This window comes from Chiloscyllium punctatum, chromosome 49 (genome assembly GCF_047496795.1).
Source record: "Chiloscyllium punctatum isolate Juve2018m chromosome 49, sChiPun1.3, whole genome shotgun sequence".
NCBI classification, from domain to species: domain Eukaryota; kingdom Metazoa; phylum Chordata; class Chondrichthyes; order Orectolobiformes; family Hemiscylliidae; genus Chiloscyllium; species Chiloscyllium punctatum.
Window position 1 is genome coordinate 7,459,074 of NC_092787.1, and position 14,974 is coordinate 7,474,047.

Consider the following 14,974-nt stretch of genomic DNA (forward strand, 5'->3'; position numbering starts at 1 on the left):
TGATCAGTTGGCCCACGATGTTTGAACTAGTTCTACAAATGAGCAAGTATCATTACCTACTGCCAATCGCCTGCCTTTTCCTCACAATAAATTAAACAAATCATTCAATGCCCTCTCAAATGCTCTAACTGAAGCTGCCTCCACTACATCCCCAGACCCTAACCACTTGTTAGGTGAAAATGTTTTACTTCTTCACATCACCCTTGCTTCTTTAGCACACCATGTTAAGTTATGCCCTTTTATTCTTGTTTCTTTTACAAGCAGCAACAGCTTCAGCTTACTCTTTCAAATAATGAGTAGACTGGATAAAGAAAAAATGATTGCTTTTCTCTCACTTTTTCCTAAAAATGAACTCTTCAAAAAAAAAAGCGGGTCTACACCAGGTAATGAAGAGAGCCACATTCCAAAAAAAAAAGGAATTAATACAAAGTAATTACATTATTTAATCACTTATCTTACCACACAAATTACCAAATAAATGACAGAGTGTTTTTACAAGCATGGATATTTAACAATTTTCATAAAATTAATGTTGGCAAGAATGTCATAAAGCATGAAGGCAGCTACTGTGCACAACCTTGGCAATGTTCAGATAAAATGAAAAATAATTTTACCCACCGGTGGTCAGAAAGCACCAACTGAATTTAATGCTCAACAAAAACAAGGTTTTATATGAGGTAAAGGTAAATACAAAGACAATAAAAGAGAATAAAAGGGAGAAGCTGGCCAGAAGGGACCTGGAAGGAAAACCTGGCAAAGAAGATGCTAGAGCAAAGGCAGGAGTTTCTTGGGGTCATTCGGCAGGCACAGCAGAAATTCAACTCAAGGAAGAAGAAACATTAAAAGGAAGGACGAAGCAACTGCTGCTGACAAGAGAAGTCGAGACAACATAAACACAAAAGAAAAAAGACACAATGTGGTAAAGATCAGTGGGAGCCTTTAAAACCAGGGGTCAACTGAAAAAGCAAAAAGCAGGGATAAGATGAAACATGACATTAAGCTCGCAAGTAATATAAAAGAGTGCATGAGTTTATTTAAACATCTAAAAAGGCAAGAGAAAGACATTAGACTGCAGGAAAATGAAAGAAATAGTAATTGGGAACAAAGGCGTGCAGAGGAACTGAACAGGTACTTTGCATTGGTTTTCACAGTGGATGATATCAGTGGTATACTAGGTCTTCAAGAGAGAGTCAGGGACAGAGCGAAGTATAGTGGTCAGCACCAAGGAGAAGGTGGTCGGAAAGCTGAAAGGCCAGAAGGTAGATAAATCACACGGACCAAAAGGACTGCAACCCAGGGTTCTGAAAAGAAACAACTGAGAAGATTGTGGAGGCATAGATGGTGATCTTTCAGGAATCACTGGAGTCAAGGAGGATCCCAGAAGATGGAAAATGGCTAATGTAACACTGCTGTTTAAGAAAGGAGGGAGGAAGAAGACAGGAAACTACAGATTGTATACTGAACCTCAGTCATTGGTAAAATTTTAGCATCCATTATTAAGGATGAGATTGCAAAATACTTGGAAATGCATGATAAAATAGAACTGAGTCAGCACTTCTTTGTCAAAGGGAGATCATGCCTGACAAATGCAATAGAATCCTTTGGGGTGGTAACAAGTAAGTTAAACAAAGGAGAGGCAGTGGATGTGATTTATTTGGCATTTCCAGAAGACCTCTGACAAGGTACCATACAGAAGGCTGCTAAAAAGATAAGAGTTAAAAAGATAACACTTAAAAAGATAAGTGTGAGGGATAAGGTTCCAGCATGGATAGAGGATAGGCTGACTGGCAGAAGGTAGACAGTGGAGATTTATACAGGCTAGTAGAGAGTATGAAAAGAAGGGACATTGAAAATAAAATGTGTGAAGTTATACCCTTTGCTAAGAAGAAGCAAGACATAGGTTATTTTTTAAAAGAGGAAAGGTTTTGGAAATCTAAAGCATGTCGGAGTCCTATTTTAGGATTCTCTTAAGGTTAACACGCAGGTTCAGTTGGCAGTTAGGAAGGTAAATGCAATGTAAGCATTCATTTTGGGTGGGGTTGGGGGGGGGGGGGGGTGCGGGGAGGTGGAACTTATGTGAAACTGACAGAATATTGAGAGGACTGGATAGATTCATGGAGATGTTTCCACTAGTAGGAGAGACCAGGACTCAATGTCACAGCTTCAAAGCAAACAGATGACCTTTTAGAACTGAGACGAAGAGGAATTGCTTAAGTTAGAGGGTGGTGAATCCATGGAAATCATTGCCGCAGAAGGCTGCAGAGGCCAAGTCATTGAGTGTATTTAAGACAGAGGTAGATAGGTTATGGGCAGAAGACAGGAGAACGGGATTGAGAAGCATATCAGCCACGATTGAATGGTGGAACAGATCACAGGCTAAATGGCCCAATTCTGTCCCTATATCTTATGTTTTTAGATGACTAATATAAACATCTTCAACAATAATCAAAAATCTGGAAAAGACACACTGAAATCTAAAACAAGTTAAGATTCACTTGGAAACACTAAATATAGGATGTCATGGAATATGAGTGGCGCCAAGTGAAGAGGTCTATCATATTTAAACACAATAGTTCAATCGTGCGCATATAGCATATCAGTCTTAATAATGATTGTTTGTTTGTTTACAATATGCTGACATTAAAAAATAAGAAGTTACGGCATGTTATACATTCTAGTTTATTTCTCATGGTAAATAAAGTTCTCTAAGTACATATACTGAGATTTATGATCAGAAAAAGCAGTTCTAATTTCTTGGCTGCAGTTGTTAAAGTCTAACACAAATCTAAAATAACATACAGCAATGCATGTACAAAGGGAAACAGGACAGTCTAAGCAATTTTCCTCCTCCCAAGAGACCAAAACAATGGTGAAATTTAACCAGTGTAGAAGAGTATGTAACCAAATATAATGAGCTACTGCCACCCACAATTTATCAGTAGTTATTGATGTAAGTTTCTCAACATTGGTCAAACACTGCATCACAAGGCGAATATACACCTAGGTCTTCAACTGATATCATTTCATTGGATGAATATTTACTTCATTAGACTCTTGTGAATGATATCATTATCTCGCAGACATTAGTTAAATTAAATCTCTTTGCTATTTTAATCTTTTATGTTGCTGTTACTTTTCTAACTGCATTATAACAGGTACCACACAGTCTAATATTGTATCTGTTGCACATTATTTATTGGACTACGAAACTCTGTAGACAGAAATAAGTCCTGCCATCAAAGTGATATTAATTTAAAGTATTCAAACATAGGATAATTCAATTGTTATTCATTCAAATCAAGTATAAAATATAGTTTCATGCTTCTTTAAAAAGAAAACACTACTTTATCACATTTTCATAGTTTGTTTAAGCTTTATGCATATAGGGTCTACAAAGAGTTTAGCTCATTCTTTCCAGTAGTCTTCCATGCAAGGTTTTTTAAAATGACAAAAAAATTTGGAAGAACAGCAGATGCTGGAAATCAAAAACAAAGTCAAATTGCTGGAAAATCTCAGTAAGTCTGGCAGCATCTGTGGAGAAAAATCAGAGCTAACATTTCAGGGTCCAGTGACCCTTCCTCAGAACACATTACAATATTAGATTTCATTTCACTGCTTCTCTTTTTAATCCCTCTTTGTATTCACTTTATAACATTCAGTATACAGTCTCTGTTTTGCATGTGATAGAGTAATTTTTCAGTTTGTTTTCATATATAGTCATCAGACTCTAATTTGGCATTGACAGGCTCAGAAATTCACATAATGATATGAAAGTGTCATTACTGAAGTTGTATTATAAATAATCTGAAGTTAATTACAAGGAAGACATACATACAATATATTCTAGAACCTTACACAACTTGCATCTTGACTCTTAATTTCTTCCATTAACATTTCACAACATAGGAGACCATTCAGATTTCACAAATTGACCATGTCATCTTAGCAAGCGATGCATTAACATCATTCCAGCTGATACAGCAGCCATACAATATAATATGGTTCAGAGACTAACATGATCCCTGCTGAAATTGTTTCAGTGTGTGAAAACGAGACAAACTGCAAGATAGTTGAAAAGCGAATGGGTATCAAGCCCCAGAGAATCATTTTCTTCAAGTATCAGACATCTCAATTCTGAAGTTCATATGTGACATAAAAAGTTGTAAAAACGCCCGAATGCCATCAAGTTTCAAACTTCAAACCACTTGCCACAGAGAGCAACTTAAAGTACTTTCTCCAATATATTAATTTTCAAATAAGATGCAACTGAGTAAATCAAAAGTGAACACTGTACCTGAACCACTGGATTCAGGATGCATTACTTCAGCATACACTTCAAATATCTTCTCTGGATTTTCCCTGTATCAATAAAAATCATTCTCAGCATTAGTCATACAGAAAGGAAAACTGAACTGTTACAGTAAATCTCAGCAAACAACAGCAATACGAAGGTATTCTTAAAATTCAGGAGCTTTCAGTATCACGTTACACCCAGTCTGCTTTCTGACATGATAATCAAGATCCCATTCTTTAATGAAGAGTGAAATGTAATAATCCATCAAATCTGTTGAGATTTATTTGGGAGTGATGGCTTCCATTCCAATATAGCAGCTTACAAACTTTTTCTGAAAGCCAAGAGAAAATTTATCACTATCGACGGAATGCTTTCAGTTTTGCATTGGTAAGCAAGCAGCCAAATTGTTTTAAGGCATAATCAAATGTCACAAAGCTAGTAATTATTTTACTAAAAGCTGTTCTTTGGCTCAAGGAAACTCTGTCGTTTTTTTTCAGAGCGGCAGTAAACTGGGCCGGGCTCCAATCAGTCTGGTTTGGTACAGAGATGAAAAGGATTTTGAGAGGCCTTTTGTTAACATGTAAGCAGATAAGATTTCAGGCCAAAGTGGTCATGGTTTAGAAGTGACCTGTATAAAGAGAGAAGAGTGGTCAACTCTCTAGCTGAGCAGATTTAGTTCAACATTGAACTAGGAAGTTCAACAGGGAGCTGTGTGGAAACTCATTCGCTTTTCTGCCCTTCACCTTCAACCTGTAAGCATGTGTTCCATTTATACTGGGGTTTAGAGGGAGTTTGCGTATTGTGTATATTCAGAACAACATCATTAAGTCTAGTTGGATAGGTTCAGTTCTCTAGGGGTTCTTTATTCTGTTCTTTGTGCTTCATTGTGTAATTTTGTGAATAAATTTTTATCTGTTGTAAAATCTAGTAGTCAACCTAGCTATCTTACTCCGGTTAATTTTCACTGTACACTTACCGAAACAAATTGCAATGTTATGGTCTGGGGCTGCCTGCTTAAGAATGTTTTGAGTGGTCTGGCCTAGTCCATAACACAAGCATAACAAAATTCAGCTTCTGAGAAGATACTCTTCCCTAAATTTCTAATAGTTATTAAAAGAAAAAGGACCCATCTATTCAAAATTCAAGTAAGGAATTACATTAATGCCCTTATCTGATTTCTTTTCATACTGTTTCATTGTAATACTCCAATGCAAGATGTAGCGTCATAAAGGTACAAGCATCTAGAAAAATAAATTAACAAGCAGAATATTTGAAGAGATGTTTACAACAATTTAGGTCATACGAGTGCCAAAATATATACCATTGCTGACAATCAGCCAAAAACATTACAATTTTGCTTAGTACCTTTCACATAGAACTCTTCAGATGAACTTTACAAGGGGGAAGTATTTGATAATGTCTATCTGAAGATGCACAGTGCTGCTCATGTTCTTTATAGTAGCACCATCTTCTGCCATTGGATTAAATTAATCATTATATTTCTACAAATCATTCAGAACATAAACATGGGGTCTTTATTATGCATTAAAAACCTTGATTTTCAGGATAGGCTTAATGACATTGATTAAAGAAAATTTGATATAATGCCAAGCAACACAAATATTAACACCTTCTACAGTAAGAGGAAATTTCAATAGGACCACGACAGAAAGAGGGGACAGGCATGACTTAATGAGTGTATTAACGTGACAGTATGGGGTATTGGCAGCAGTGAAATATTACCTCAACTACCATTGGACATTAGGCTGATAAGAATGCTTTCCTCTGTCTTTGTAATCTTCCTCATCTCCTGAAAGTTTGACTTATGACTGATACTGACATTTGTTACCTCAAAATGAGTCAGAGTGTGGTGCTGGAAAAGCACAGCCAGACAAGCAGCATCCAAGGAGCAGGAGAGTCAACATTTCGGACATTAGTCCTTCAGAATTTCGACTCTGATCTCCAGCATCTGCAGTCCTCACTTTCTCCTTACCTCGCCATGAGTCCTGAAGTTCTTCCAAATTCTTCCGAATGGCAAGGCAAGCAGACATGATTCTGCCTTCTATGACATCCACAGATGGACAGTGATCAGATGTGGTAAACCACAGCTTCTTTTACACTCCTCTAACCCAAAGATATTATAAGCAATTTGCGTTGCCTTTAACCATTAGATTCAGAAGAATCCCAAATTTAGTTCAGTTTGGTTTTTGCTTGGAAAAAAAATGTCAACAAGTATTAATTATCACAGTCAGTAAATGTGTACATTTGCTATGAATGCACCAATTCTGGGTGAATACATCTCAGACCCAATTTTGCCTCTAGTTCAGTAATAGATGCACAAACAGCTAGTCAGATTTGGAGTGTTCCAATTTCAATTACAGGACTGTGATAATTTAGTCGATAGCGCATGTGAGGTAGTTGGCTCATGACAATTAACCACAACATTTCAGAAATACAAAACTAAGTGGAAGATGGCTCTTGCCCTGATCAATATCAAAATGACCCCCTAGAAGGATCACTTGGGCAACATACCACAAAGACGCTTTCACAGAAATATGCCAAAAACATGAATTAGAAATATTATGGGAAAAATTAGTGCTTCTATAGCACTTCCCAAACCCACAAGGGCATCAAGTATAAAGAACTACTATCAGCTCCAAGCTCCTTGCTAAATTATAAAATGTTCCTTGCTCAGCATCTTGAAGCTACCTATTAAGTGGTACGGTGGGAGCACCTTCACTGTGCAAACTCTGATGCTTCAAGACATGAAATCACAACCACCTTCTCAGGGCCAGCGATGGGCAAAGGATGAAGTACTAATAGTCTAACATGAAATGAACTCTTGCACAGGACTATGACCTTGAAGAGATCTTTTAAAAAGTGTGTTAGTTTATTCCTCAGGTATATTTGGTTTATAAATGCATTACACTTGACTGAATGTCACTCTTAAAACAAAGTATTTTTAATCTGTGATTACAGTTTATCATTTTTAGCTATTCCACCAGTAAATCTCATTGTACCATGCCTATTTTATGACATTAATAAGAACAATATCTGTTCTATTTGCTGCGTTTTATGAGGGCCCACTGTAAATGCTAACTGCTCTTTACTTTGAGAAACTTTGCGAAAGATATTTGCAAGAATGACCATTGCTGATTTCAACAAGATTACACAACAAGGCCCAATTAACACAGATAATTACCCTAAAGTGAAAAAAAAAGCTGAGCTACAGCTAATATTTTTAAATACCACTCTAAGTACACAATGTCAAATAAAAACAAAACTGCAAGAGAAACGCTGCAGGTCTGGCAGCATCTGTCAAGAGTGAAACAGAATTAATGTTTCAAGACCAGTAACTCTTCTTCAATTTCTCTCATTTTTTGTTTCATAATTTCAGCATCCACAGTTTTGGCTTTATAGAATGCTGTACGTTGTGCCACTTCAGACAAATCAGTGAAGCTTATCTGATGCATTAATCTAAAGATATACAAAGTATTACATTATAAAAGTACCACCCTAGTCTTAAAGTTAGATGAAAGGGTGGGAACAGGCTTGTGTGAAAATAAATATTAGAGAGAGAGTGTTGAATGGCTTGCTGGCACTTGGCAAATTCTATGTTGTACACCTCCTTGCTCTAACATGCATCAATTTTTGTAATTGGTGTCTCCTTGCAGGTCTTTTGAAATTTACTTCTGAATTATCAGATCAATAACAAATGCCATGTGAATAATAAATGCATACATTCACAAAAAAACATTTCTTTGCAAAGACATAACAAATGATTGGTTGCAGTTTAATGAAGCTTTGCTATTTCCAAAGAATTAAAGGCAGCATTTTGCATAAAGATTAACATTTAATTGTCGCTTAAATTACAGATAATTAGCTGCTAGCCTAAATTATTGTTTTAAAGTTGCACCCTGTGGCTCCTCCTGTGAACCATTAATTATAAATAGAATTCACACATGACAGGGCATTACAAAAAAATCATCAAGAATAGCAGGGTTAAACTACAGGTTTGATTTCACAAAACTGATATTTATTCAAATTCTGTGCCACACAACACATCAACAGTTTTCCAAATATATCTATAGTACCATTACTTATTCTTTCCTGCTGCTAATAGCAAGAGTTAATGTCAGGTGTAGGAACTCACAAGGATTACTTCCACTGGAACATCAGAAAAGCACACACACATTTCCTCATTAGTGGTGGAAAACTACATACTTTAAAAGATTTTTCAAATTTCACTTGTTAATCAGAATGAACATTTAGGTTATTTCTTTTCAATGTGATTCTTCTATTTTCCACAACCACTATCTTCCACACTCTTAGTTTACAAAGGCATCATTTCGGATATTATTTTATAGGCTCCACTGGCGGGAGTGGAAAGGAACATGAATCTTGCTGTGGGAAGTCAATCATTTCAACTTAAAAGGACATTACTGATGTATTTGTTTAGGATAGTAGCCAAAGTTCAACTATTTTCAGTTTTGTCATCATCACTGTCCATCCCTCCATCAAAAGTTTAGAACTGAAATTGTTTACTGAAGAATGTACAGGTTTCAGTTTTATTTACAACTCCTCTGATGATGGAACAGTCCATACTCACATGCAATAATGCCTGTATTACATTAAAGGCCATGACTGATAAATGACAGAAACTGCCACAAAATGGAAGGCAATTCCGTTAAAACAGGGAAAGTCAGTGACACCATAATCGTTAAATTCCCCCTACTATTAATATCCCATTAATAGACTAGTCTCATAAATGCTATGGCTGCAACGACAGCTCAGACACTGAACAGAATGGTGAATAACTCACTCCCTGACTCCCAAAGTCTGGCCACTATCGACAAGATACAAGTCATGAGCTTAGACTACAAACTCTTAAAAAAACTTTCAACAAGCTTATGAACATGCAGCATCTCCCAAGCCCGCAACAGCTACTTCCTAGAAGAACATAGGCAATAGGCTTAAGGGAACGACCAAATTCCCCTCCAATTTATACACTGTCACAACTTCATAATACATTGCCATTCCTTTTTCAGTACTGGGTCCAAATTCTATGATTTCCAACTAATACTCCATGCAAGCTACACTTACACATAGCCATAGCCATAGCCATAAAGCAACACAGAAGATACATCCCAGAAGTTCTCTCTTAAGTACCACATAGGTGCAGTAGGATCAAAAACATTTTTTTAAATTTAAACTTTATTGTTCACATGTACTCAAGCACAGTGAAATGTGTACAATGTCACCACACACGGCACCATTTTAGGTACAAAGCTTAGACATAAATAGTAACATACAGAAATAAATTTAAAAGTAAAGCATTATAGCTGTTCCTAGTATAAGGTAGGAAAATAAAGAAATAAGTTAACATTACAGTTCTTCCTAGTATGAAGTAGAAAATGAAATGAATAAGGGAAAATTCAACAATCTTTCTTAACTGCACCAAGAGCAAAGGCTTAGCCTCCTCCACGTTGGCCCACTCTCTGAGAAACCTTGAGCTTCCTGCTCTCAATGCCACAGATCCCAGGGGACTGACACTTCAGGCTTGCTCTAGCCACACTGGACTCAGGCCCACAGCCACTTCCATGCACCAGATCTCGTGCCAACATTAAAAGTACTGTGCATTCCATCAATAAGCCAGCTAGTAAGTTAGAGGAGAATTTGCTCCTTACTTAAGCACTGTGAGTCTATCTTCATTATACAGAGTGCAGTTACTCAATAAGGCAGCCTACCAGCACCTTCTCAAAGCAATCAGGATATGTAATACTAGACCCACCAACGATGTCTACACCCTGTGAATGAATGCATTTCATGGATCAAATGCTTTATCTCCATCAGTTTTTCCTTCCTCCCACAATCCCATAAATTTCAAGGGAGGTACCAGAAGACTGGAGAGTGGCTAACATGGTACCATTATTTAAGAAAGGTGGGAAGGATAAGCCAGGGAACTATAGACTAGTGAGTCTGACGTCAGTGGTGGGCAAGTTGTTGGAAGGAATCCTCAGAGACAGGATGACATGTATTTGGAAAGGCAAGGACTGATTAGGGATAGTCAACATGGAAATCATGTCTTACAAACTTGATTGAGTTTTTTTGAAACAATAACTAAGAGGATTGATGAGGGCAGAGCAGCGGACATGGTCTATATGGACTTCAGCAAGGTGTTCGACAAGGTTCCCCGTGGGAGACTGGTTAGCAAGGTTAGATCTCATGGAACACAGGGAGAACTAGCCATTTGGATACAGAACTGGCTCAAAGATAGAAGACAAAGGGTGGTGGTATAGGGTTGTTTTTCAGACTGGAGGCCTGTGACCAGTGGAGTGCCATGAGGATCAGTGCTGGGTCCACTACTTTTCGTCATTTATATAAAATGATTTGGAGGTGAACATAGGAAGTCTAGTTAGTAAATTTGCAGATGACAAAATTGGAGGTGTAGTGGACAGCAAAGAAGGTTACCTCAGATTACAACAGGATCATGATCAGATGGGCCAATGGGCTGAAGAGTGGCGGATGGAGTTTAATCTCGATAAATGCAAGGTTCGGCATTTTGGAAAAGCAAATCTTAGCAGGACTTGTACACTTAATGGTAAGGTCCTAGGGAGTGTTGCTGAACAAAGAGACCTTGGAGTGCAGGCTCACAGCTCCTTGAAAGCAGAATCGCAGGTAGATAGCATAGTGAAGGAGGCATTTGGTATGCTTTCCTTTATTGGTCAGTGCACCAGGTTTTGGAGTTCAGAGGTCATGTCGCAGCTGTTCCAGACTTTTGTTAGGCCAATTTTGGAATACTGTGTGCAATCCTGGTCTCCTTCCTATTGAAAGGATGTTGTGAAAATTGGAAGGGTTCAGAAAAGATTTACAAGGATGTTGCCAGAGTTGGAGGATTTGAGCTACAGGGAGAGGCCTGAATAGGCTGGGCTGTTTTTCCCTGGAACGCCAAAGGCTGAGGTGACCTTATAGAAGTTTATAAAATCATGAAGGACATAGATAGGATAAATAAACAAAAATTGTTTCCTTGAGGTGGGGAGTCCAGAACTAGAGGGCATAGGTTTAGGGTGAGAGGGGAAAGATTTAAAAGGGACCTGAGGGGTAACTTTTTCCACACAGAGAGTGGTGCATGTATGGAATGAGCTGCCAGAGGAAGTGATGGAGGCTGGTGCAATTGCAACATCTAGAAGGCATCTGGATGGGTATATGAATAAGAAGGGTTTAGAGGGATATGGGCCAAGTGCTGGCAAATGGGACTTGATTAGGTTGGGATATGTCAGCATGAATGAGTTGGACCGAAGAGTCTGTTTCAGTGCTATACATCTCTATGACTCTATAACGAAGCTGCATGTTACCCAATCATAACTCCTTACAAGACTGTGTATGGAATGAGCTGCCAGAGGGAGTGGTGGAGGCTGGTACAATTACAACATTTAAAAGGCATCTGGATGGGTATACGAAAAGGAAGGGTTTGGGCACGTGGGACTAGTTTGGGTTTGGATATTTGATTGGCATGGGCGAGTTGGACCGAAGGGTCTGTTTCAATACTATACATCTCTATGATTTTATAACCACTTGCTGTACTGCAAACTAACATTTTCTTGATTTATGGACTGAGGTAGCAAATCCCTTCATGTCTCAGAACTCCACAATCTCTCTCTCTCTCTTTTGAAGTGATATGCTGCTTTCCTATTCTTCCTGCCAGTGTTCACATTATCCTATATTACAATCCATCTGCCAAATTTTTACCCACTGACTTAATGTGTCTACATCTCTTTGCAGACTGTTCAGGTTCTGTTCACATCTCATTTTCTTATCTGTTTTTAGATTAGATTAGATTAGATTACCTGACCTGCACATCTTTGGACTTGTGTCCTTAAATTTTTTTTTAAAATGGGCAGCACGGTGGCACAGTGGTTATCACTGCTGCCTCACAGCACCAGAGACCTACGTTCAATTCCCATCTCAGGCAACTGTGTGGAGTTTGCACATTCTCCCCATGTCTGCGTGGGTTTCCTCTAGGTGCTCCAGTTTCCTCCCACAGTCCAAAAACGTGCAGATTAGGTGAATTGGCTATGCTAAATTGCCCATAGTGTTAGGGGAAGGGGTAAATGTAGGGGAATGGGTCAAGGTGGGTTGCTCTTTGGAGGGTCGGTGTGTACTTGTTGGGCCGAAGGGCCTGTTTCCACACTAAGTAATTTAATCTGAAAGACTCATTTTTTTCCTTTAAAAACATAGTGATGCTCTGAACTAAGGCTTTAGATTTATTAGGATTTTACAAATTAAAGAACAAAAAAAAAGGTGAAAATATTTTTCTTTATTCCAGATTATTCTTACCATTAAAACAGGAATCTAATTTTGAAGCTCAGGGGCATTTTAAAAGTATCTCAGTTCTTTCATTACATTTTGAAAGCAAGTACAGGACACCAAAAAAACTACAATTCTTTTTCTACAGCTGTGAGACCATTATTTGAAAGTCTAACGAGACATAAATTGCCTGTGTGGGTATTCATAATGGAAGGAGGAATCTGACCCAGCCAATAATATTGTCCCTATCAATAAAGTGAGCAAAGAAAAAAAATATCAAAATTAAATTCCCAGCTGTAGCATGTGGAACAGTTTATCTGGTACCCACTATTCTCCTGCTCATATCACTCTGAGGAGTCAATCTCTCAAACATAGTAGTTTCACCATACATGATCAGTCATGGTAAAAACAATGACTGCAGATGCTGAAAACCAAATACTGGATTAGTGGTGCTGGAAGAGCACAGCAGTCATGTCCAACATCTGTGCTCTTTGCTCGTGTAGAACTCAGAAACCTCTCCCATCCACTTTAAGTGGGAAGCAAGCCATGTTGACAGTTGCTTGTACATAACGTACAAGATGATGGTGGCTCGTACGTATTAAATAAAATAAAGGCCAAGACGGTGCCTGGGAGAAACTGACCAACATCCAACTAGGTTCCAAACCGAAGCATAGGCATCAATAGTCCAGGTATTATCAGCTCATGTTTTTTTCTTCTTGTTTGCTCGCCCAGTAACAAAGATAGGCCCTGTATTGTAGTAATTCATGGTCTGTCCCTTAGCAACCAAAGGCACATTGCTATCCTTACTGTACTGAAGAGACTAGCGGCTTGGGTTGGATGTGTTGTCCTGTTAGAGAGCTGGGTGAACAGAACAAGCAAGCTCCTGGAACGCTGCGGCCTAGCACTGCTCAACAGGCTGAAGAATAGCACAACGTCTCGAAATCCTCATAGCACAGAGAGAGAGAGAGAAATAAACTCACCTTATCCTGGATCCCATGGTTGCTCGCCGTATAACCACGCTGGTGCTCGCTTTTAAAGAACCGGCACAGAAAAGCCGAGTATTTGCTCCTTCAGCGTTCACGCAAAACCAAGGAACGACATGGTCACCAAGGCGGAGAGAGCACCCGCGGAGCTACAGGGTATGCTGGGAGCTGTAGTCCAGCCACCATCACCCGCCCCCTTATTCCGAGGACAAACGTCACGCTAATAACTACAACTCCCAAAGTGCACCGCGCCCGGGGTAAGGTCGCTAACATAGCCTCACGCAGTATCTGGACTTTGCCAACTTTTTCTCCCTCAGTATCAATGATCAAACAAGCCCGTTGTGATGTGACACTAAAACAACTGACTCCCTTTTTATTGATCCACACACGTTTGCAAACATTGCGGGACAAAAGTGATAGTCTGATATGTTGTCACGGCCATTGCCTGTTTTTTGATTGCATAACAAAACTTGATGAGTGTGGCTCAGTCTGAAGAAATCAGTGCTTGAATTACATAACTACAAAGGACTATGTGTGCTTAGGTGAGGTGAAATGTTTCAATGCCAGGAGCTGTAATGGGTCTGGAGGGTTGGCATTGGGGTGAATTAACGGGCAGTTATGAGTCTTTATAATTCTGGATTCCTTCTTTCCTATTTTCCGCATTTTGCCAAATGGCTTAAGTGAGTGCACAGCAGGAGGAGCTTCCAAAATAAAATTGGAAGACTCATCAGTTAGGGTGAAGAGTTCCAACCATGACAAGGTAAGAGGCTGCAGTTCAAAACATTTCTTCCTTCAGTGTGTGCAATCAGTTTGACGGGTGACCTCCAGCTTCACGGAAGACACCACATATTTATAGCAGTCTACTCACATGCAACAACCCTATACCTTGCTGGTTCTTTCAATGGAAACCAAGGAGTATATTTTAAGGTGAGAGAAGAAATCTTTAAAAGAGACCTTAGAGGCAATGTTTTCATACAGAATATGGTTCGTATGTGGAATGAACTGCCAGAGGAAGGGGTATCTGCAGGTACAGTTACAACATCTAAAAGACATTTGGAAAGGTACATGAATAGGAAAGGTTTGGAGGGCTATTAGCCAAACACAGGCAAGTGGAACTAATTTAGTTTGGGAAACTTGGTCGGCAAGGAAGAGTTGGGTTGAATAGTCTATTTCCATGGTGTATGACTCTATGGCATGGAATTAGTTCATTGAGCTGCACCTTCTACATATGGTGAGAGCAAGAATAGAAGCCACATCACTGCCAACTCAGTCAATGCCTTTCTAAAAGGCAGCTGTGATGGACACCAAAATACATCTGGAACGAAACAAGACCCCAAATGCAAGGTGTCCAAGCAAAGAATCACTTCTCTCAGATTGCCTGAGCACCAAT

At 38.8% G+C, this 14,974-nt stretch overlaps 1 protein-coding gene across 4 annotated transcripts in view; it reads right to left on the minus strand.

Moving 5' to 3' along the window:
- Positions 1 to 13,719, minus strand: part of dennd1a (DENN/MADD domain containing 1A) — a 525,508-nt gene extending 511,789 nt beyond the window's left edge. For all 4 annotated transcript variants that reach the window (XM_072566190.1, XM_072566188.1, XM_072566189.1 and 1 more), the window contains exons 1-2: positions 13,582 to 13,719; positions 4,295 to 4,359 (exon numbers count right to left, since the gene is read on the minus strand). In XM_072566190.1, coding sequence (XP_072422291.1) covers positions 4,295 to 4,359; positions 13,582 to 13,598 — 82 coding nt within the window. In that variant the 5' untranslated portion in view covers positions 13,599 to 13,719. The remainder of the gene's footprint in view (positions 1 to 4,294; positions 4,360 to 13,581) is intronic.
- Between the last annotated feature and the right edge of the window lie 1,255 nt (positions 13,720 to 14,974).